Consider the following 25,029-nt stretch of genomic DNA (forward strand, 5'->3'; position numbering starts at 1 on the left):
AATGCATTTGCAATTCCCACATTTTCTTGGTCTTCGACAGTTGGACGAGGCCCGTCCTGGGTTCCCTTTTGTCTTCACAACATCAGGATCTTCTACTCCAAATTGTCGACGGAATGAATGTTTCCCTTTGTCTCCATTCCCACCGTTCAAATTCCTCTCATATAACTCCTTCATCTGGCTCGTCATCGGAAGACATGCATCCCTAGCCTCTTTGAAACCTTCCGTTGATTACGAGGCATAGAAACACATTTCGTTGTAGGAAGAACTCAATATCCCATACCGGGCCGTCTGTGTTGTAGTGCTATCAATTGAGGGTTGAGGCCATTGCTGGCCATCCTTGCTTGCAGCCCTTGTCCATCTATGCAGCACACAAGTTGGGGGAATTTGCGTTAAATTTTCAGCTTTCATAACACATATCATGTGGCAGCAAGGTTGCCCCAACGACTCGAATTTCATGCAAGAACATCTCATTGCAGCATCCACTGGACTGTGTGTTACTATCCATGATCTGTCCTTCACTTTGTACTTATGAATATAGTAGCATTTCTGATCATCCGGCAAAGGGAACACGTCCTTGACATTCAACTTCCCCTCTTCTAAGATTTCATCACGGAACATTCTAAATATATTTCGGGTGAATAGCTCAGCTCCGTGTCTCTCTATATCTCGCAATGGAGTAATCAATACCGAAAAAGTGTTATTTGTTTCAGCATCATCTCCAGCCTCGTTATACCTTATCCTTGCAAGAGCCCGATCATAGTGCCTAACAAATTCATATAGCTTCAATTTGTGTTGGAGGAAGGGATTGAAATAAGCATTCATACACTCCGAGCGCTGAGTGCTCTTCATCCCAACAAAGAAATGTCCACACATATATGCCTCAGCCCACATATGACACTTCTCATATGTCTCCAACACCCAACTGTTGGTTTGAAGTCCAAATTTTTCGACCATTGTCGTCCAGCCATGCTCAAACTTTGTCTCATCCGTTTCCATGTCCATGCACTGCTTGAAAGCATGTGCTGTGAGAACCCAAATATAAAAATTAAGTAAATAATTAAATAATAACAATAATAATATTACAATCTCAAATATTTTGATGGTGAATCTTAAAGTGCAAATTAAATATTTGGAGGGTCTTTTAATTAATTTTAAAACCTAAAATAAATTTATGGTGAAAGTCTTCAATTTAAAGGCAAGATTTATTATTTTAATAAATAAATAAAATAAAATTAAGTGTCAAATTAGTAAGCATATTTTGATCTAATAGTAGTTGTATTTTATTTAAATTAATGGAGAGACAAAATAAAATAAAATAAAACAAAGGACATTTTTGTCTAGAGTCATTTATGTTATGTATAACAAAGAAAAGAAAAGAAAAAACCCTAGGTTCCTAATACATTCTATAGCAGCAGCCACAGCAGCCGCGGGGAGAAAGAAGTTGAGAGAAAAGAAGAAAAAGAAAAAAAAAAGGGATTGCAAACAAGGAGTAATTTTTGGGTGTGGTAGGTCTTCATCTTTCTTCTTTTCTTTGTTTTTGTTCTTTATCCTTACTCTATTATTATTTAGTTCATTGATGGAGAGGTTGTAGATTTATGTATTTTGTATATATGTATACTGTTAAGAAATCTAAGGAGTTAAATTCATGTATAAACAATCGGTGTGAATCTTAGTCCAAAAATTCTGCACATAATCGCAAACTTTAAAAATCAAGAAACCATATCAAACGGATGAATTTTAATCTGAAATTTTTACAGTAGATCAATTACATATTGAATTGCATATCTGAATTTTTTTCATAATTTTTGGGAGTCAAAATTCATATAAATTGAGGTATCCAAATCTGTCCAGAAAACCAGTCCGAAACAGTAAATTCGGGAGTGTTGTTCTCTTTGGGTATAAATCCAAAAATTATCAAATTAGTGTCATTAGAACCGGTTACGAGTCTAGTTTCGTACGTTTTTGGCCTTGCATTGATTGCTCGTGTATATTAAGAGAACCGTCAATTTCTTTAAAGTGCTGCAGAAAATAACCTGTTTGGGTATAATAAATTGTAGATAATTATTTTGATAAGAAAATCAAGTGAAACCAATTGGGTTTGAAACTTAGGATATATTAGTTGATATCTGGAGGTTTTTGGAATTTTTCGAATAGCGTGGAGTGGGTTTTGTAATTTTCAAAGTTGGCGACTAGATTGGGAAAATTTGTTTAAAACTCTGTTTTATCTCAAAGTCACATTTAATTAAGTTTCAACCGGAACTCATGTCTTGGGTGATTTTAAACCTTGAAGAACATGAACTTAGGTAATATTTAAGAGTAACGTTGAGTTGGGTTGAGCCGTGTTAGTGCGCTTTAGTTTGAGGTTACTTAGTTCCTTTTTTTTTTTTAGTATTTTTAAATTAGTTGTGACGTGTAGTTTTTATACTTGGTTCAGGGCACTAGTTGGACTTTTACACTCTATACGAGGATTATATTATTTCATTTTTCAGGTGAGTAGTTTCATGCTACGTATTTTTATAAATGTTCCCCTACCCTGAACTGTTGGAAAATTAAATTGTTGTTTCAAGACTAAACTGTTTTGATAAATTATTATATTATCAATTGAATCAAATTATTTCTGAAACATGTGTGAACTTGGCATACTGTAAACTATTTGTTTTGGTCTCATGTTTATAATGATGAACCACCATGTTTTGCGAAAACTGATGTGTATTGATTATTGGGACCATGTGTGTATTTAGTCCAGGGAAATTATTCCACTGTGTGTGGTGACTCTGGCCACTAGGGAACAGATCCGGGTTGAGCCGTGATGACTCTAGTGCTCAACGATTGTAAGGAAAAGACCTTTAAAAACAACTAGGTGACCTTCAATCGGATCGTCTTTGAGAAAAGGCCTAGGTGCCACCCTGAGGATGACTCTTAATTCGGTATTGGATCCAACGGGGCTTATAGCCTTGAGAACTGTGTGGTAGATTATTTGTTTTTCTTGGTACCCAGAAAATTATTGGTGTTCATGTTATAATCTGTTTTAAGTGGAAAATGTCGTTTATCATGTTCTTGCGAGACATGAGTATTTTAAGTGTTGAACTGTGGAACCTTCTTTTTGAAACAGATTGTATTTACCAAACTGTATGCCAATCTAGTTTCTGTGATATATATCTTATTTTGGAATTGAATCCTGTTTTCAAAACTGTATTTACTATCCATGTTGCTACTCACTGAGCTATCAGCTGACTTAGTTGTTTACCATTTCCAGGTGTTAGAAGGACTTAGAGTGGACTCATGGCGTAACGGGGACTTAATTGCATGGACCTCTAGGGCATTCCTTTAGTTTAGAGTGTTATGTCAAGTTTGTGCGTATTTATATTTATTCTTATCGAAGTTTATTTAGGATTATTTTTGATATGTGGGTTGTTTATATCCCATAAGTTTGGATGGTTTTTGATTACGGTTGATTTTGCCGTTTATAATTGTGACATGTCTTGATTGAGTTTTGGTTATTTATTATTGGACTATTGTTCAGTTGTTCAATGTGATTGGATTCGTGTTAGGCTTACGTGTGCCTTGGGCTAAGTCCCTGTGGGCCACGGCCGGTCATGCCCGGATTTGGGGTGTGACAATTGTGGTATCAGAGCTGTAGTTATCGAGTTTCATATCTTGCATTTCATCATTTAGACGAGGTCCGAGTCCCTATAGTCCTTAGTAGTGTTTGGTTAAGTTAGTTTTGTTTAAGCTTGTGTTGAGCTTTTCTTAATTTCATTTTGAAGGTTAAGAGATGGCACCTAGGAGAAGAAGTGTCAATGCTCTTGGAACTGATCAACCAGCTGCTAATCGTAGAGTTCCCCCTGTTCCTATACCCCCTACCGCACCACTTGCTGCTCCAGTCGTCCCTGAAGCACCAGGAGTTGTTCCTGCTGCACCAGCCCCACGGGTTTTACAGTCATTGTTGGGATTACTGAACAATCATGTAGCCCCACAACCAACAGTTCACCCAACTTTAACTTTGGATAGAGGTTCCTTATTTGAGAGATTTATGAAGGCAAAACCTCCAGAATTTCACGGAACAGTGGACCCTACGGACGCAGAGGCATGGGTACTAGAGATGGAGAAAATATTTGATGTTCTAGGTTGTTCAGCAGACCAGAAGGTGGCCTTCGCAGCTTTTAGGTTCAAGGGTCAAGCAGAGCATTGGTGGCGCATGGTGAAGCGTCAATATGAGGGTAGAGAAACAGAGCTAGTGTGGAGCAAGTTTCTAGAATTGTTTAATGAGAAATACTTCCCTGAAGCGGTGCGAAGGCAGAAGCAAGTGGATTTTCTCAATTTGAAGCAAAATGACATGTCAGTGGCTCAGTATGAAGCCAAGTTTGCGGAGTTGTGGAGGTATGCCCCACATCAGGTGGCCATAGAGGAAGATAAAGTGATGTTGTTTGAGAATGGCTTGCGGTCAGAGATCTATGCAAAAGTAGCCATTTTGGAGATGAAGACATATTCTGCATTGGTAAGCAAGGCATTACTAGCTGAAAGGGGAGTAGAAGAGAAAAAGAGAGCTGAGGAACAAAAGGCTAAGGAACCACAAAACAAGAGACTTAGAGAAGAGAGACAAGTAGAGCAACGTGGTGGTGGTAGAAATCCTAGCAAGAAGCCTTACACCCAAGGTCAGGTTAGCAATGGCATGAGACAACAGAATCGGAGGAATTGTGATAGATGTGGTAGGTCACATTCTGTTGGGTATAATTGTGATGGCATAGCTCGAATATGTTTTAAGTGTGGCAAGCCTGGGCATCTCTCTGCACAATGTAGGTCTAAGGGACTGGGAGGTCAGTCAATAGCACAGTCATTTCAGGGGCAGGGGCAAGGGCAGAGACGAACTTTTTATAGCGGTGGGTTTAACCAGAAGCAGAATAATGACAAAAGTAGGACTACCCAAGGTCAGACATCCGGGAATGGGACTCAGGAAAAGAAGTCAGCAGCTACCCAAGGACGTGTTTATGCTCTCACTAGAGAGGAGGCTGAGGTTGCTCCATCTGTGGTGCAAGGTACACTCCTTATATCATTTGTACCTGCCAGAGTTTTAATTGATTCAGGATCTACACATTCTTTTGCTGCGCCTAAGTTTCTACGTTGCTTGTCTATTCCTTGTGAGCCTTTGGATGCATGTATTGCTGTGTCTACTCCATTAGGAGAAACAGTAGTGTTAGGGGATGTTTGTAGATCTTGTGAGATAAAGTTAGATGGTAGAATTTTTCCAGTGGATTTGATTTCTTTAGAGATGAAGGATTTTGATGTGATTTTGGGGATAGATTGGTTAACGAAGCATCATGCCTCTATTGATTGTTTTAGAAAGAGGGTAGTTTTTGCTATGCCGGGGCAACATGAGTTTTTCTTTCAGGGAGATGTGAAAGGGTCTTCTATTTGTTTTATTTCTTCCCTTCAGGCTAACCGAATGTTGAGAAAAGGGTGTCATGGTTATTTAGCTTGTGTGATGAGTACTGAACAACCAGAGCAGAGGTTAGAGGAGCTGCTTGTAGTAAGGGAATTTGTTGATGTTTTTCCGGAGGATCTACCTGGTCTTCCTCCAGACCGTGAGGTTGAATTTTCCATTGACTTGGTCCTTAATACAACACCTATCTCTAAAGCACCCTATAGAATGGCACCGTTGGAGTTGAGGGAGTTACAAACTCAGTTACAGGAGTTGCTAGACAAAGGTTTTATTAGGCCTAGTGTTTCACCTTGGGGAGCGCCTGTGTTGTTTGTGAAGAAGAAGGATGGGTCTATGAGATTGTGTATTGATTATAGAGAGCTGAATAAAGTCACAGTGATGAATAGGTATCCTTTGTCATGCATTGATGATCTATTTGATCAGTTGCAGGGAGCTCAAGTATTCTCTAAAATTGACTTGAGGTCAGGCTATCACCAGTTGAAGGTAAGGGATGAGGATGTTCCTAAGACTGCTTTTAGAACCCGTTATGGGCATTATGAGTTCTTGGTAATGCCTTTTGGTCTCACAAATGCACCGGCCGCATTCATGGATTTAATGAACAGAGTATTTAAACCTCAACTGGATAAATTTGTGGTAGTGTTTATTGATGACATCCTAATTTATTCCAGGAGTAAGGAGGAGCATGAGCAGCATTTGAGGGTAGTATTGCAGATCCTTAGGGAGAAGAGATTGTATGCAAAATTTAAGAAGTGTGAATTCTGGTTGAGCAGTATATCCTTTTTAGGTCATGTAGTGAGTAAAGATGGGGTATCTGTGGATAGTACGAAGGTGTCAGCAATTATTGATTGGCCACGACCTACTTCTGTGACGGAGGTACGTAGCTTTCTAGGGCTTGCTGGTATTACAGACGGTTTGTGGAAGGATTTTCCCGTATTGCTTTGCCACTTACCAATCTCACCAGGAAAGGGGTAAAGTTTGAGTGGAATGATGATTGTGAGCGTAGTTTCCAAGAGTTTAAACAGAGATTGACATCAGCTCTAATCCTTGCCTTACCTACAGATGGAGGTGGTTTTATGATTTATAGTGATGCTTCACGGCAGGGTTTAGGATGTGTGCTCATGCAGCATGGGAAGGTGATTGCTTATGCGTCACGACAGTTGAAAGTACATGAGAGAAACTATCCTACGCACAACTTAGAGTTAGCAGCAGTGATTTTTGCTCTTAAGATCTGGCGGCATTATTTGTATGGAGAGTCATGTGAGATTTACACTGATCATAAGAGTTTGAAGTATATTTTCACACAGAAGGAACTAAATTTGAGGCAAAGAAGATGGCTTGAGTTACTAAAAGATTATGATGTGAATATTTTATATCATCCGGGGAAGGCAAATGTGGTTGTAGATGCCTTGAGTAGGAAGGTCGCAGTTGGAGATATAGCTGCTTTGTCTATTGAGAGTTGTTTGGTGGAAGACATGAGACGTTTGAGGCTTGAGGTTGTTACACCTGGTAATAGGGCTTATTGTAGTCAATTGACAGTTCAGCCGACCTTGAGAGTACGGATTCGTTTAGCACAGGAGATTGACCCCCAGTGTGAGCGTATTAAAGGAGAGATGGCAGAGGGTAAACACGTAGACTTTGTGGTTAGTGATGATGGGTTGCTTAGATTCCGTAGCCGAATTTGTGTTCCTGCTAGTGGTGATTTGAGGAAGGAGATTATGACGGAGGCACATAGTTCTAGTTACAGCATTCATCCTGGAAGCACTAAGATGTATTGGGATTTTCATGAACATTTTTAGTAGAATGGTATGAAGGGAGATATTGCAGAATTTGTGGCTCAGTGTTTGGTGTGTCAACAGGTTAAAGTAGAACATCAGAAACCTGCGGGGAAACTACAACCCTTACCTATACCGGAGTGGAAGTGGGATCATGTTACCATGGACTTCGTGTGTGGATTACCTCGTACTAGTAGTAATCACGATGCAGTTTGGGTAGTTGTTGATAGATTAACCAAGTCAGCACATTTTATTGCAGTACGGATGACCTATTCTCTAGTTCGATTTGCACAGTTGTATGTGAAGGAGATTGTTAGATTGCATGGTGCACCAGTGTCAATAGTGTCAGATCGGGACCCTCATTTTGTGTCTAAGTTTTGGGGTGCGTTACAATCAGCTATGGGTACTCGGTTAAATTTTAGTTCAGCTTATCACCCTCAGACAGATGGGCAATCGGAGAGGACTATTCAAACCCTTGAGGATATGTTGAGGGCTTGTGCTTTGGAGTGGAGAGGTAATTGGGATGATTATTTGCCGCTTATGGAGTTTGCATATAATAATAGTTATCATTCTAGTTTGGGAGTAGCCCCTTATGAGGCTTTGTATGGAAGGAAGTGTAGGTCTCCTTTGTGTTGGTATGAGGTTGGTGAAAGGCAAATGTTGGGACCTGATTTGGTGGAGGATGCTACACAGAAAATTATCACCATCAGAGAGAGATTATTGACAGCTCAGAGTAGACAAAAAAGTTATGCTGATCATCGTAGAAAAGACTTAGAGTTTCATGTGGGGGATATGGTATTCTTGAAAGTATCACCATGGAAAGGAGTGATCAGGTTTGGAAAGAAAGGAAAGTTGAGTCCTAGATACATTGGTCCATTTGAGGTATTGGAGAAGGTTGGTGAAGTTGCGTACCGTGTTGCTCTACCCCCTAGGTTGGCAGGAGTGCATAATGTGTTTTGCGTGTCTATGCTGAGGAAATAGCCCGACGGTGTTCCCTCTGTCGGCGAACAGGGTAGTCCCGAAGAGGAACATCAGGAAACCACGGGCATACTGCTCTGTCTCCTCGGGACTCTCAAGCACCATCTCCGCCCGCCGGAAATGGGAGGAGAACCAAGTGTATCTGGCTCTCCCTGAAACCCTATCAACAGGCGGGCGAGCCCCCAACAGATACATCCAGGAGGCCTCCCACTCGCCCATATCCTCATCATAGGGGATGGACCAACCTCCGACGTCAAGGCCGGTCAATACAGCGAAGTCAAAAGGGGTCATAGTCATGTCCCCGGTAGCAGAGAAATGAAAGGAGTTGGTGGTGTCCCACCATCTCTCTACCAAGGCCGCCATCAGTGTCCTCCTAGCAGGACAACGTGACAACCCGACGCAGAAGGGCCCGAACCCTGCCAAGTCGACTAAGTCTCGAATGCCCTCCGGGAGCTCGGCATACCAATCCCGCGCCATGGTAGAACCGTACCCCCGCACACTGCGGGAGCAAACCTGCATTCAGAATGAATACATGTGTCAGTATGAGATGAATTGGGCTGTGTGCCAATAAAATGAAATGGGCTGTGTGCCAATAAAATGAAATGGGCTGTGTGCCGGTGAAGTGAAATAAGCTACATTCAACTTTCAGTTAAAATTGTGGGCTGCGTGTTCACTATCTACCTGGGCTGCGTGTTCAGAAAATTTGAAATTTGGGCTGCGTGTTCAACTTTCAGTTAAATTGTGGGCTGCGTGTTCACTATCTACCTGGGCTGCGTGTTCAGAAAATTTGAAATTTGGGCTGCGTGTTCAACTTTCAGTTAAATTGTGGGCTGCGTATTCACTATCTACCTGCGCTGCGTGTTCAGAAAATTTGAAATTTGGGCTGCGTGTTCAACTTTCAGTCAAATTGTGGGCTGCGTGTTCACTATCTACCTGGGCTGCGTGTTCAGAAAATTTGAAATTTGGGCTGCGTGTTCAACTTTCAGTCAAATTGTGGGTTGCGTGTTCACTATCTACCTGGGCTGCGTGTTCGGAAAATTTGAAATTTGGGCTACGTGTTCAACTTTCAGTCAAATTGTGGGCTGCGTGTTCACTATCTACCTGGGCTGCGTGTTCAGAAAATTTGAAATTTGGGCTGCGTGTTCAACTTTCAGTTAAAATGTGGGCTGCGTGTTCAGTATCTATCTGGGCTGCGTGTTCAGAAAAATTGAAGTTTGGGCTGCGTGTTCAACTTTCAGTTAAAATGTGGGCTGCGTGTTCATTATCTATCTGGGCTGCGTGTTCAGAAAATTTAAAGTGTGGGTTGTGTGTTCACTTTCGAATTCGGACTGTGTGTTCGACAAATCAGTGTTTGAGCCGTGTGTTCTAATGTGGGCTGTGTGTTCGCAATTAATTAATGAGCCGAGTGTTCAGAAATTCGAATGTTGAAACTACATGTTCAAGATGTAAGCAAAGTACTATGTCATAAGCTAAACTGCATGTTCAAGCATGGCAAAGGTGCGAAATGTAAAATACAGAAGATGAGGTAAATACCTCTCGGGCCTCGTGAGAGAGATGCTGCTCCGGCTCTCTGAGAAGCAAATCCCCGGGTGCTCGCTCGTCAAAACTGGTAAAGTGACGGAAAACAGCGCGCGGAAGAACGTGTGCTGGCGGACGGTACCTCCCGGGAATGAAAGGTCGGGTCCTCGAGGGTAGAGTCATAGGATCGAAATCATCGCCGGCACCTGGAAAACCTCCGTCGTGAGAAGAATTTCCCGCCATTTTCAAGAATCTGCAAAAGGGAGCAAAAATGAGCAAAATGAGCAAAAATTAGAAAAAGTCAACAAAAGTCAACTCTCGGGAAATGAAAAGTCAACAAAAGTCAACTCCCGAGAAAATCTTCCAAATATTAAGATAAACTTACCTCAAGTGGTGAAAATGCAAAAAGAAGCTCCGAAGCCGGAATTTAATCACTCCAAAGTGCTTAAAACTGAATGTTTTTGCGAAAACAATCTGCGCGGGGCGTTGGAAAACGCGCGTAAAACTCAGATCTGGAGAGGAAAGCGTTGTAGAATGCAAGAAAATGGAGGGGACTCGGCTGCCTTTTATAGGCCTCAGGCCTTGGTTGAAGAAGCATGCAAAAAGGAGGGAAAAAGACCAAAATAGCCCCGGAAAAAGCACATGGCCGGCCGGCCCCTATTCCTAGCCGACCAGCTATCTGCTTTTTGCAGAAATGGCCGGCCAGCCATTAGCTTTATTGGAAAACGGTTGGCCACCCCCCCATTGGGAAGATAAATGGCCGGCCATGTTCCTCACATACTCACCTAGCTCTCTGCAAATTTTGAGGAAGATCGGAGTTCCCGGGACCTGAAAAAGTTCAAGAAAAGTACACTTCCGGTCGCGAAATAGCTCCGTCGGGACTTCGGCTTCAAGTTCTGGCATAGGTCTCATCATCACTCATCAAAATCAAAGTGTATCCTTTTTAAATGAGTTGTAACCTTTCAGGGAAGCAGATCGGAGGCCGTGGTCGAGTCGCCTTCGCCGAAACGCGCATTTCCGTACTCGTTGTTTCATAACAAACTGGCGCCCTGATTTATGCTAGTTTTATACCATCATGCACATAACTTGCATTTTCATGAGCATACTTGTCTTGTCATGTACATTTCTTGTTATTGGCATACCTCCATGTTTGAGCATACGTTGTCACGCATGTTCCATTCTTGCATTGCGATGCATTTACTCACCGGCACCGCGTGTGTCGAACTTTCGAAATCACATTAAATACATGATGTTAACATATTGTGCTCGTTGAGTTTCTCTCTTTTGCAGGCACGATATTGCATGTACGGTTCAATTGAGGCTGGTGCGACCAGACGAATCGCGCAGGTATCGTATCTTCTCCGTGTGAGACGTGGCGGGGATTGAATAATCCTCCGCATTCTTAACTGCATGAAATGTAGTTGTTGCTTTGCATTCTTGCTTAAAACTGTTGCATCTATTTGCGAATACTTGCTTCATTACAGCTTGCTGCATTCGCATGATCATGAGGAAAATCGGCTTCGCGTAGCGTATAAGTCCAGCTTTCAAAACCGGCTTCGCGTAGCGTATAAGTCCAACTTTCAAAACCGGCTTCGCGTAGCGTATAAGTCCAACTTTCAAAACGGGCGTCGCGCAGCGTATAAGTCCAATCTTCAAAGGCTTCTTGCATATCATTTGCATTTTGCCCCCTGCCTGCGGGCATGCCTACGGGCACATCTCTGTTTATCCTGTATGTTTGTCTAAGTCTTCGGCCTTATCAAAAATGGGTCGTCTCTGGGCTTTGACATTCACTCCCGTCACTTGTGACTTCCGAGTTCTGTCAAAGAGGGGCAACTGTAGACACCCCATTTTTGACCGACCTTAAGACTCAGACGTCACCGATTGAGCGCTTGGTGATGTTATATATCGTGCTCGTTCAGAAGTTTCAGAGTCGCGACCGTGAGCCTTGCCTCCGGACTTCCGAACCCTTTTCTGTGCCTTGTCTCGGTTTGCGAACCAGGCTCGGTTTTCTTGGTTTCTTTTCCTGAGGGAAGGGAGAGGTCCCGTAGACCGTCTCTCAATGTCCGTAGGCCATTTTGCCCATTTCGGAGTCCGGTTCCCGGTTTTCGGGACCGTTGGCCGTGTGCCTCGGTTCGGGACCGCTTAACCATCTCCTATTGCTCTGATTTTTGGCATACATCTTATTTCATCCATTTTGAGGGACACTGGGGTCTGAGAAACCCACTTCGTGGCCGAACACCACTTTCGGTGCTTAACAGCCCATTTTCGGGACCCCGAACTGCGTGTTTTGGTCCCCGAGCATTCGTTTTGCAACGGTTTTCGTTCATTTTTGGCAGGTACCTCTGTTTTATCACAGGGAAGGTCACTGAAGGGTGGGAGGCCAGCAATTGTTGCAGCAACCAGTTATCTCTCCTCCGGAGCCTCCCGGCGCCCGTTTTTCTAACTTCCGGGCTAATGTTGAACACCCTAGGGTTAGTGTTGCCAACTTTCAACCACAAATCTGTGATCTACACACCTGGGAGGCCCCTAAAAGTTGGTGGCCGGCCATTAAGGTTACCTGACCCTTTTGACCCCTTTCTTCCGGGCTAATGTTGAACCCCTTGGGCCCACATTCTTGAACTTTCAACCACATATCTGTGATCTACACACCTGGGAGGCCCCTAAAAGTTCATGGCCGGCCAGTAATTCAACTTGACCCTTTTGACCCCCTCTTTCCGAGCCAAAGTTGAACCCCTTGGACCCACTTTCTCGGACTTTTAACCACATGGTTGTGTTGTACACACATAGGAGTACCTCCCCAGTTGAACCTTTTGACCCCTAGTCGGCCGGCTAGGGGGTGTGGCCGGCCGGCCACCTCCAACAAAAGTGATAGGCCGGCCGTGTTCCTTGCACTGTGCACTTTACAGCTGTGGGGCAATATCCCCCAGATATTTTCTGTATCCGGGGGATATTTTGTGGGGGAGTTTTGCTCTCCTTTTCCCCCACCTTTACACCCCCTTTTGGACCGTTATAACCAGCTGGTGGCCTCCTTTGTAAGGGTTAGAAAAACTCTCCTTCAAGCTTCCATAGCCAACTCCATCTTCTTCCTTCTCAATTCTTGAAAAAACCCTAAGTTCCTAACCATCATTCCTTCTACACCACCAAGCTCTACCACCGCCATCTCATTTCCAGCAACAAGGAAGGATTCTTGAAGGCTAAAGAAGCTGCAAATCCATCCAAGAAGCAACAAAAGTTTGAATCTTCAAGGGTAAGTAACACTTTTACCCTTTTGACCCTTTTTCTTGATCTATTTCTAAGCCCCACTTCTTTTTGGTTTCAAGCTCCGGCCCTAACTGAAAAGGGCCATATTTTGAGCTCATCTTCACTTTTCATTAAGGGCTCAACCCTATTTGATCCCTCCATAACACACTTGCTTCATTGATCCTCTTGTATGTCATAGTTTTGCATGCTATTTTTGACCCATGAGCAATTTATTTTCGAGCATGTGGTAAACTGACATTAGGCTTATTTTGAGCCCCTCTTCAATATTGGAGAAGGGCTCAACATTGTTTGGTGTCTCCATGTGTCACTTGTAGTTATACCCCTTATTTGGCCCCATTTTTGCATAAATTGGCAGCCCCCTTTGCTTCTGTTTTTGGACCTTGCTCCGAACTGAAAGTGGCCTTATTTTGGCCTATACTTCATGTTTCATTAACATTCTTTTTCTGTTTGGTGATTATTTTATATACTTCATGTTATAGCACCTTTTGAGCCTTGTTTTGCATCACATTTTTAGCATATTTGTATACTGATTTTGAGGCTGCCATATACTGTAAATGTTCATATTTTTGGTCCATCTTCAGTTTTGTAGAAGGAAATTTTTCAGTTTGGGTTTTGCTTGTATCACTTGCTTCATTACCCCTCTTTTGGCCCCTATTCTTGCATGCCATTTTTCCCCTACCTATGCTTGCTGTTTGGCCATGTTTATAACTGTGAAAGTGCATCTTTTGGGACTGTCTAGCTTCTGTCTTTGCATTGCATGTCCATATTGTGCATGTTTGGCATAGCTATAGGCCATTTCGGGTGCCTTATGTTGCATTTCGGGGCATTTCCATGCATTTCATGTCATTTCGCCTCACTTCGGGACTGTTTTCCCCCATATTTTGTTGCTGAAATTCCATTAGCATGCTTGCATATCATTTTTGCCATGTTTCATTGCATTATGTCATTGCCTCGGTTTGCGTGCCCGTGTGCACGCATTTCGAGGCACTTCATTTTCATTCACCGGCATCCTATGTGAGTGTGGCTGAGGCTCACTCATGTTGGTATAAGTCCATATCATGTTTCCATGTCATTTCATCACATTATGCCATTGCCTCGGTTTGCGTGCCCGTGTGCACGCATTTCGAGGCACTTCATTTTCATTCACCAGCATCCTATGTGAGTGTGGCTGAGGCTCACTCATGTTGGTATAAGCCCATTTGTCATTTCCATGTCATTTCATTACATTTCATCATTGCCTCGGTTTGCGTGCCCGTGTGCACGCATTTCGAGGCACTTCATTTTCATTCACCGGCATCCTATGTGAGTGTGGCTGAGGCTCACTCATGTTGGTATAAGCCCATTTGTCATTTTCATGTCATTTCATTACATTTCATCATTGCCTCGGTTTGCGTGCCCGTGTGCACGCATTTCGAGGCACTTCTTTTTTATCCGCCGGCATCCGATGTGAGTGTGGCTGAGGCTCACTCATGTCGGTATAAGCCCATTTGTCATTTCATTACATTTCATCATTGCCTCAGTTTGCGTGCCCGTGTGCACGCATTTCGAGGCACTTCTTTTTTATCCGCCGGCATCCGATGTGAGTGTGGCTGAGGCTCACTCATGTTGGTATAAGCCCATTTGTCATTTCATCACATTTCATCATTGCCTCGGTTTGCGTACCCGTGTGCATGCATTTCGAGGCACTTCTTTTTTATCCGCCGGCATCCGATGTGAGTGTGGCTGAGGCTCACTCATGTTGGTATAAGCCCATTTGTCATTTTCATGTCATTTCATCACATCATATCATCGCCTCGGTTTACGTGCCCGTGTGCACGCATTTTGAGACACATATCATCGCCTCGGTTTGCGTGCCCGCGTACACGTATTTCGAGACACATATCATCGCCTCGGTTTGCGTGCCCGTGTATGTATTTCAAGACACATACCATCGCCTCAGTTTGCGTGCCCGTGTGCACGTATTTCGAGACACATATCATCGCCCCGGTTTGCGTGCCCCGTGTGCACGTACTTCGAGGCATCTCATTTTCATAGCATTTTATCATCGTCTCGGTTTGCGTGCCCGCGTGCACGCATTTCGAGACACCTCATTTTCATAGCATTCTGCCATTTTCTCGGTTTACGTGCCCATATGCACGCATTTCGAAGCATCTCATTTTCATAGCATTGTGTATGTTAGGATTGCATCTTAGTTGCATTTCATGCATATCATGCATATTGCATCGTGTCCGGAATAGGAGTTAGCCTGGGCACGGGAAACGAGGTACATTTCGTACTTCGAGTGACGGAATGTGTCTCAATTCCCCAGTCACCGACACTTCGGATTACCCATGATGGAGTTAGGTTTTTAGCTGTAGCTTCATGTGCATTCATCCTATATTGAGTTGTGCATTTCGGCTCCTCGGCCATCATGCCTCGGTATGCATGATTGGTGGCACGAGGATCGAGACATGCATATATTTGTGCAAATACATTGCTATGCCCCTTTCCTGCTCTCTGTTACAGCAAAAGCAGAATCAGCAACTTTTCTGGACTTGGCACGTATTTCAAGAACAGGTGTAAACAGAGGCTAATTGGGGCATTCCGATGGATTTCCGCGCAAGACAACCCGGACATGCATCATCCATCAGAAGCAAGGCGGTCCCTGGCTTGCACGCCAGTTTTACTCATTTTCTTAATTAATTTGTTAATTAATTAGAATTTTGTAATATCTTGGACTGTAATATTCTTTCATTCGGGACTGTAATATTTGGACTGTATATTTATTCGGACCCTCCGAGTGAGGGCACAACTGTAATAAGTGTGTGTGAGTGTGATGTATGTCTTCCAACCCCACGTCTTTCTCCCTTTTATTTATCCGCTTATGATGGTTAGATTAGGGCATGTTTAAATTAGCATACAGTATGACAGCATGTTTGCATTCATTCATCTGTATTGCATGCACCGGGCTCGGCGCACCATACTAACTGCATCGTACTTTCAATTCCAAGTTGAATACATGGTAGTTGTAGCATTTCATATACCATCTTAGAATAGCCGAGCCTGCTATAGTTGCATTTTGCATGTGTTGCATTAGGCATTTCTGTATACTTAGGATTCATGCATGATTTCTAATGAGTTTCTATTTTGGCTTGGAGTACCCGGTAAGCTTTATGCTTTAGCATCCTTGCATGCGTGTGAGTGTTGCCATGAATAGCATGTTTACCATGAGGCTATGTGCTTATATGATACATCTGCCTGAATGCCTGTGGGTGAAGGTTGGGTTACTTAAATTGGAATAAATCATCAAATGTTTTAAAGCCTACCTGCGGGTAGCAAACCATTTTCAAAAACAAAGCATGAAATGTTTTGTTCCAATTCGGGCGACCCAGTCTATATTTGTATGCTGTGCGCATCACATAGTAACCTAGGCTAATAAACCGGAATAAGAACTCACAATGTTTTCAAAAATTGATATCATGGTTAGTAGAGGCCGGTCTATGACCGGGCGAGTGGGGGTGCTCACGAAGTGACCTTCCCCAATCGTACCCAAGTTCTCGAGCCGAGGCAACTTTGGTGATGACGGACACGTGGCCTTTTGGCACCGAGTCAGGGTTTCCTAAATTTCCCAAAATAAAATATTTAGGTGGCGACTCTGTATCTGGCAAAGCAGTCCATGTTTGGCACTACTTTTTCAAAAATCTGTTTCTCAAAACGATTTGCCGGATTTGGACTCTTTGGTTCAGATTAGGAACCGTGACATTTTAAGAGTCCTAGCTGTAGTGACCCCAAATGAACAGAACGGGAGCTCGTTCCTCCCGGGGCGTTCGGGGGACGTCTACAGAAAGAAATAATAATAATATATTTGAAATCAAAACGAGAGAGTGAGGGAAAAAGGAGATTGGTTCACGTGGGTTTCTTGGCCCACGGTTTTGTTAAAACCTGCAATGGTTTTTGTTTGTTTTGTTTTGTTTTGTTTTTTTTTTTTTTTGAAAGAAGGAAAATAAAATAAAATAAATAAAAAGGATAGTGGGATCAGACGGTGTGGTGGTGTGAAAGTGAAGTGTGTGGGTAATATAGTATAATAAAAAGATATATATATATATATATATAATAAAGAAAGGTGGGGAGAGTGGGAAGCATAATAATGATTCTGTGGTGTGTTTCTGGGTTGCCTCCGAGAAAGAGAGGTTTTGGGCAATGATGCTGCTGCCACCAGGAGGCTTACGAACCCCGCCAAAGTAGTCTCGAGATTCTACCTGCCCATCAGCAAAAATATTGTGGCCACTCATTGCTCGCAGCTTAGCTGAACTTAGTGATCTCTCAGCAGATGTTGGTGGAGCATCTCCTTTGAAAATGTGATTACCATTCAGCTCTGCAAATTTCTGGTTGGGAATCTTCTTTGCTGGCTTGATTATGGGCTCCTCATTAAACAAGTCGCTGCTCTGACCTCCAGCGGGATTAGAAACTTTGACAGATGTGCGTATGTTACGTGGTGCAGGTTCGCCAATTTCTATGCTTTCTCTTAAGGCCAAAGCTCGAGCAGCCAACAGCCGTGGTTGAAGTTCAGGAGGCGGAGCAAAGATGTCATTCCCACTAAGTTCCTTGCACTTAGCATCAGAAAGTTGCTTCTTCAACTTGGCCTCCGATTCACTTTCTAGCGTCCCACTCAACTCACGCTGCTTTGACACCTCATGCAGTGCAGTTGGCTTCTTGAGAGAAACACTTTCTTCTTCACCAAAGGAGATGTGACTGAGTCCAGCGACCGCTTGCTGGTACATACGTAACCCAGTTTGGTTATTTGGGGTAGGGTTCACATCAGATTCTAGTGCCCCATTTTCTGCATCAGCAGCAAAAATGGAGCTATCAGTCATCTCCTTTAATTTATACCCTGAACAAGGTGTCCTTTTGTTCAGACCAGGTGAGTAGATCTGCAGTGGATGTGTGAGACTTCCTCACCGGAGTGTAGAAAATAAGCGGAATAGATTGAGGTCCGGCGGACGGCTAAGATGAGGTTGCCGCCCGCCGGTGAAGCGAAAAATACTAGGTTCTAAACCTGCTCTGATACCATGTTAAAATTGATGTATTATTGATTGATATTTGTTTGTATACAATGACTCTCCTATATATAGAAGAGAAAAACATATTCACCTACCACACTCAACTCTCACCTAACACACTTACATCTACCTACCACACTCAACTCTCACCTAACACACTCAACTCTACCTACCACACTTACACTTTGCAGTCCTTATCCGTTCGCCAAATGGGGGATCGATTTAGTTGGTCCACTTCCCACCGGCCGAGGCAAGACTAAGTTCGCAATTGTCGCCATTGATTACTTCACCAAGTGGGTAGAAGCAGAACCCCTTCCCACCATTACCGAACGGAACACAACCAAATTCATCTGGCAATCGATCGCATGCAAGTTTGGTATCCCTCAAGCCATCGTCTCCTACAATGGCAAACAATTCGACAACGCCAAGTACAGGAAGTTCTGTGCAGACCTCCAGATCTAACCCTGTTTTTCCTGCCCAGGTCATCCCCAAGTCAATGGCCAAGTTGAGGTCACCAACCGTTCCCTTCTGAAGATCATCAAAACTAAGCTAGAAGCTGCTAAAGGACTTTGGGCTGAGGAATTACCGAATGTACTCTGGGCTTACCGTACTACTGCTCGGACTCCCACTGGGGAGACCCCCTTTTGCTTAACATACAACGCTGAGGCGGTCATCCCAGTGGAAGTCGGCCTGCCTACCCCAAGGGTTTCACACCTGAACCCTGAACTGGCCGAAGAGCTCCATTGGGCAGACCTTCACCTAATTGAAGAGCTCAGAGAAACCACTGCTATCAGACTGGCCTCCTACCAACAGAAAATGAGAACACACTACAACTGCAGAGTCCGACCAAGGGAGTTCGCCGTAGGGAACCTTGTATTACGCGAAGCAACCCTCGCCACCAAGAATCCGGCTGAGGGCAAGCTGGCAGCTAAATGGGAAGGACCATACGTTGTCAAAGCCAGACCTCGCCCAGGCACTTACCGACTTCAGGACATGGAAGGCCGAGACCTCCCCCATCCTTGGAATGTTGAGCATTTGAAGTGCTATTATCAATAAAACTTGTATTTTTTGTATTGTCCAATCGATGTATGTCCTTTCTGACAATCTGCACATCTGAACGTTCTCATTATTTCACATATGATGTAAATTTATGACCCAACGGGCTACACTTTGTATAACAGCAAGCTTATATCTCAACTATCTGTGGTATTCCAATAACGCTTTGATTGCAGCCTTAGTTAGACTGAGCATGAAGAGCTCGGCCAGACCGAGTCACAAAAAGCCTCAGCCATACTGAGCATGAAGAGCTCGGCCAGACCGAGTCACAAAAAGCCTCAGCCAGACTGAGCATGAAGAGCTCGGCCAGATCGAGTCACAAAAAGCCTCAGCTAGACTGAGCATGAAGAGCTTGGCCAGACCGAGTAACAAAAAGCCTTAGCCAGACTGAGCACAAAAAGCCTCAGCCAGACTGAGCATGAAGAGCTCGGCCAGACCAAGTCACAAAAAAGCCTCACCCAGACCGAGTCACAAAAAGCCTCAGCCAGACTGAGCATGAAGAGCTCGGCCAGACTGCTCTGCATTGAATTTTTCTTACAAGTTAAAATTCACTCTGCATTGAGTTCTCTCACATTCACTCTCAATGGAATTTTTTCTTACAAGTTAAAATTCACTCTGCATTGAGTTCTCTCACATTCACTCTGCATTGAATTTTTTCTTACAAGTTAAAATTCACCCTGCATTGAGTTCTCTCACATTCACTCTGCATTGAATTTTTTCTTACAAGTCAAAATTCACTCTGCATTGAGTTCTCTCACATTCACTCTGCATTGAATTTTTTCTTACAAGTTAAAATTCACTCTGCATTGAGTTCTCTCACATTCACTCTGTATGGAATTTCTTCTTACAAGTTAAAATTCACTCTGCATTGAGTTCTCTCACATTCACTCTGCATTAAATTTTTTCTTACAAGTTAAAATTCACTCTGCATTGAGTTCTCTCACATTCACTCTGCATTGAATTTTTCCTTACAAGTTAAAATTCACTCTGCATTGAGTTCTCTCACATTCACTCTGCATTGAATTTTTCCTAACAAGTTAAAATTCACTCTGCATTGAATTTCCTTACTCTCACTCTGCGTTGAATTTTTCTTACAAATTAAAATTCACTTTACATTGAGTTTTCCTTACATTTTACACTTCACAATAATTTATACATTCCAGATGCACAAGAAAAAATAATGAACTTAAAACACAATTCAAATTTCATTTATTCACCAACTGGTACATAAGTTCATTGCAGCATTTCAAAAAAAAAAAAAAAAAGCAACTCTATGTGCAAGGTCTTCTCCTTCTTCTTCAATTATTCTTCCTCACCGGAAATGAGGTCTTCTTCTTCAATCCCCTCATCTAGGGGGGTCTGGGCCACATCGTCTTCGTCAATTTTTACACTACTGAGGTCTAAGCCTGGGAACAGCTCTTCAGCTTTACGCTTGAACATTTTCCAGCCACTGTCCCAGAACTCAGCCATTTCGTGCTTATAGAAGTCTGACCGCTGGAAGCTCTCAATAACTTCTGCCTCAGTCCTGCCCCCAGCAGTCGTTCTCGATGGGCCCGCCTCCCCAGACTCCTCCCTCGCCAAGCTGCTGGCGACCGCGGCATCAATTGCCATTTGAAATTCAGCAGACCCCTTGAACTGATCCACAGCTGCAACACACAGATCGGGGTATGCCGCCCTTTCAGAGGTTGCCTTGGCCCTCTCCTCCTCCAACTCCTTCTGCGGGGTCGCCCTTTCAGAGGCTGCCTTAGCCCTCTCTTCCTCGCCAAGCTGCTGGCGACCGCAGCATCAATTGCCATTTGAAATTCAGCAGACCCCTTGAACTGATCCACAGCTGCAACACACAGATCGGGGTATGCCGCCCTTTCAAAGGCTGCCTTGGCCCTCTCCTCCTCCAACTCCTTCTGCGGGGTCGCCCTTTCAGAGGCTGCCTTAGCCCTCTCTTCTTCCAACTCCCTCTGCAGGGTCGCCCTTTCAGCAGCCGCCTTGGCCCTCTCTTCCTGCAACTCCTTCTGCAGGCCCTCCCTCACCTCCCCTGCCTTAACACGCTCATCTTCTAGCTCCTTCTACAGCCCAAAAATCTCCAGGTCTGCGTCTTCTTTTTCCTTGATCTGCTTGGCACGCAGATTTTCATTGCTGGTCATAGCCTCTTCAAATCGTTCGATGGCGACCGCGCAGTCCTTTTGAGCATCTCCCAGCTTCTTCTGCTCGCCTACCAGTTGGAACTCGAGTGACACAACCTGGCGGCGTTCGTTCTTCAGCTCTAACTTGACCGCTCACAGCTCAGTATGGGCACTCTCCCAGCCTGCACGCTCCTCCTTCAAACTTGCAAGTTGAGCCTGGGCCTTGTCTGCCTTCATCTTTGCAGCCGCCGCTTTTCTCAACAGAGCTCCTGCTAAGGTGGTTACCTCCATTTGAGCAGAGCATAACCCCCTCAGCAACTCAGCCTCATTGAATCTGGCTACTGAGCGCACGGCTGCCTCATCCACGATCCCCACAAGGCGATCTGCACCAGCCCTGGTCGGGCCTTCTTCCCCCTTCAGCTGCCCAGCCACTGCGCGAGCGTGGTAGATCCCGGTCGTCAGCTCGACACCCGCTCTTTGGGGCGCAGGACCCCCTGGGGCTGTTCTCCTCCCCATGGCTCAGGGCCAGTTGCCCCTCCTTCTACTTGTACTTCGGGAGCGACCCTCGCTACCTCTGAGACGATCTCCACCATTATTGGGACGACCTCCACTCTCTCCGAGGCGATCTCCACCACTTCTGGGACGACCACCCCTCCTGGGGTCTCCTCCGTTCCCCCCTTCTCTGCCTTCTTGGCCACGCTGGTCTCTTCTGCCATCACTTTCCTCCTCCTCTTCAAGGCAGGCTCCCCCTTACCCCTCCTCACCTTTCTTTTCTTCTTCTCCACACTGCCTATCTCCTTGGCCCTCTGTTTCAAAGGATCAATCGGGGGCGGTCGTGGCTCAGACTCACTCAAGTCTTTTTCCTCCAACAATTTTGGGCGCGGTCGGATCCTCTCCTGCGCGATCGGCTTATGCGGTCGGTCATCCTGCGCCTTTTTGAACTTACTAGCTTTGGCAAGGATGGCCATATCCTCAGCCTCTTGCGCTTTCCTCCTCACCTCTAGTTCAGCCCGTCCCAGATCTCCAACGCTCGGCTGAGGGCCCAATCCCGCCGCAAACAAGGCTGAAGGTTGAACGAGCTCGTCCCAGCTGACCCCCTCATTCTCCCGCCATGCCTTCACCTTCTTTATTCTCTCCTCTGCCGCTGCTCCCAGTCTTGGCTCTACAGATTTGGTGGGCACTCTCCACACCATGCGCACCCCAGCCCCTCCATTCGCCGACACATAGAACCATCGCGGCCTCCAACCTTTAATTGATGACGGCAGCCCCGCCACCAGACCACTCCCTGCCGCCGCCTGCAACGTCACCCAAGTCTCTTGTTGTCCTGAGGCCTTATAACATGCGAAGAATTCGTCTACTGTCATGGCCGCCCATTCGTTCGCCTTCGGCTACGCCCTTGCACAGGCCAGTACAATCTTCCACGCGTTGGGCATTAGTTGGCCCGGTGCCGCTTCCAAACGGTTCAGGACATCTACCACCACTTGCGGTAGTGGCAGTCTCAGTCCTCCCTTCAATGCTTCCTCGTAAAGGGCAAACTCCCCTGGCCTTGTGTCGGATGGCCTTTCCGTTGACGTCGGTAACAATAACTCTATTTCAGCCGGCACCTGGTATTTTTCGTGAATAGCCTCCAACTCCGCCACAGTAACCGTCGATTTGTCAGCCTTTGTGTGCCAGTGATCTGGTTCCGCCTGGCTGATTGGCTTCGGAGCTGCTATCATGGTGGAAGCATGAGATCGTACCACCGGTTCCCCCACCATCTCCATTTGCCTCTCCGTCCTATATTGCTCTGCTAACTCCACTACGTTGTCATCACCAAGCGGATCCACCCTGACATTCACAGCTTCTTCTTGGGCCATTTCTATGGTGTGTCTTCGAATCGCTTCAGATGCAGGTGCAAGGAAATTGAAAAAATGTTGCAGAGGTGTATCGTCAGCAACAAAAGAGTTAACACTTGGGATGTTTTGATTTTTCGCAAAGAAGTAGGTAAATCGAATAATGCCAAAAGCCCAAGGCTTGCCCGTATTCCAAGGGTCGCAATTAATTTGCGCCAGTTTGAAAACTTTTCAAAACATCCGCCAAAACTGTCTTTTCAACACCCATAATGACCTATCGTTTCATTTCTGATCCAACGCCTAATCTCCCCCCCACGAGATGTTTCCACGTGTGCGACCACGATCCACTGTGTCCTCCCCTTACCCTGTCTTTTCCACTTCAAATCACCACGTGACACGCCGCCTCTTGAGCCCCGCGCCCCTCCACCTTACCCTTTGCGGTCGGCCCTCCTACTCGGCCAACTTTCGCGGTTGGCCCTCCTCGTGGTTGGCCCTTCCACTTGGTCACGATTCGCGGTCGGTCCACTTCATGGTCCACCTCACGGTCGGTCCACCTCATGGTCCTCCCTACCACTCGGTCCACCTTACGGTCGGCCCACCTCGCGGTCGGTCCACCCACTCGGTCGCCCCTGCCGGTCGACCTCCATCCTGCCAATCTCTAACACCCTCATTCTCTTCATTAGTATTCCCTTCGTTGGACTAAAGCTGCACTCGAAAATGGGGGACTACTGACGTGGGTAAGCCCATAAAGGCCATAGCCCACTATGAACAACCCAAGCCCATCACTTGGAAGCCCAATACATAACCTAGCTGGTAAAGTCCAGAACAGCTGGAATCCAACGTAGCATAAAGAGCCAATGACTTTCAGACATACGGCAGGTAAAGGACAAGCCACATCAGCAGACAAAGATCTGCAAAGTTATTGCCACTGTACATCACCATTAATGCAGCCCATCACAGCATTTATTACGACAACACCTCTCCGTCGGAACATCACCCCCTTACCCTGAACAAGGTAAGCTACAGCATAGACTTTCGGCCAAGATGGCAGGTTGGAAGAGACAACGAAATGATGACCAAAGGATATAAGCAAACGTTGAAGACAAGAAGAAGATTAAGTTTTCTATCTCCAATTCATCTCTCTACATTTAAGTTTTCTATCTCCAATTCATCTCTCTACATTTCACTTCTCTCTCTCTCTAACTTGCTCGTCGGAGGGTTCGCTGGGGGACTCCCCGTTCCCCATTGAACTCCTGTGCAGGTTTTCTGGTAGGCTTCAACACTGAGTTACCGGTTGAAGAAGCGTGGATTAGTCCTACCCATTCCACCTGGGACCCGTTGTGTAGTAACTGTATCATCAACAAATATTTTACTTTTTAAGTACACTTACGTTAGGTAAATCTTCAAAAGTAAAATTTTGCTTAAAATATTAAAAAAATCACTGAAAAAAAACACGAAAAACAAAAAAAAATTCAATTCTCAAAAAATTGAATTGAGAAAATTGGAACCAAACAAAGAGACTCAGGAGAAATTTCAAGTAAAGCTCCTTTATATATTTGAATAATTTATCATATTTATTAATTTTTAAATTGTAAAATTTATTATTTATTATTATTAATTTTGGTTTTTTTTTTTTTTTTTACATATTTACTATTACAATTAAGATGAGTTTGCCCCCTGTAATAATTTCTTACATATTTAGCTCTTCCCAACACCCAAAAATAATGCTACATTTGATTGTGAACTATCCACCCAAAATGGATTTTTCTGTTTATGAATTAAAATTACAGTACTATATATCCATTGTTACATTATTTTGATAAAAAGTTCTATACAATTCTATAACAATATTAGCTTATTCCCTTTTATGATTAATAACACAAGTTATATTACAAGTGCTCATCGAGAGAATTCTAGTGAAGAAAGGAGAGTAGGAACCACTGAATACGTAAACAAATGTTGAGCTGAAGATTATATATGGATGGAGTCTCCCAACTTGTTTTGATGTTTGAC

At 44.3% G+C, this 25,029-nt stretch overlaps 1 protein-coding gene across 1 annotated transcript; it reads right to left on the bottom strand.

Annotated features, from left to right (window-relative positions):
- Positions 1-9,901: 9,901 nt before the first annotated feature.
- On the bottom strand, positions 9,902-21,475 carry LOC145820535 (uncharacterized). Its single transcript, XM_082916557.1, has 3 exons — positions 21,342-21,475; positions 17,124-17,898; positions 9,902-9,961 (listed from the first exon to the last, which is right to left on the bottom strand). The coding sequence occupies exons 1-3, from the start codon at positions 21,473-21,475 to the stop codon at positions 9,902-9,904; spliced, it is 969 nt and encodes a 322-aa protein (XP_082772683.1).
- Between the last annotated feature and the right edge of the window lie 3,554 nt (positions 21,476-25,029).

The sequence above is a fragment of the Camellia sinensis genome, chromosome 1, assembly GCF_055761805.1.
Source record: "Camellia sinensis isolate YWXY chromosome 1, ASM5576180v1, whole genome shotgun sequence".
In the NCBI taxonomy this organism is placed as follows: domain Eukaryota; kingdom Viridiplantae; phylum Streptophyta; class Magnoliopsida; order Ericales; family Theaceae; genus Camellia; species Camellia sinensis.

Bases quoted from the DNA above. Each gene is read 5' to 3' on its own strand.
- LOC145820535 (XM_082916557.1), bottom strand. From the start codon at position 21,475: ATGGAGGTAACCACCTTAGCAGGAGCTCTGTTGAGAAAAGCGGCGGCT. The intron at 17,899-21,341 runs GTGAGCGGTCAA...CCGGTGAGGAAG, and splicing joins GAGAGTGCCCATACTGAGCT to TCTCACACATCCACTGCAGA. The intron at 9,962-17,123 runs GCAACCCAGAAA...TCCCTTTTGCAG, and splicing joins AAAACCTCTCTTTCTCGGAG to ATTCTTGAAAATGGCGGGAA.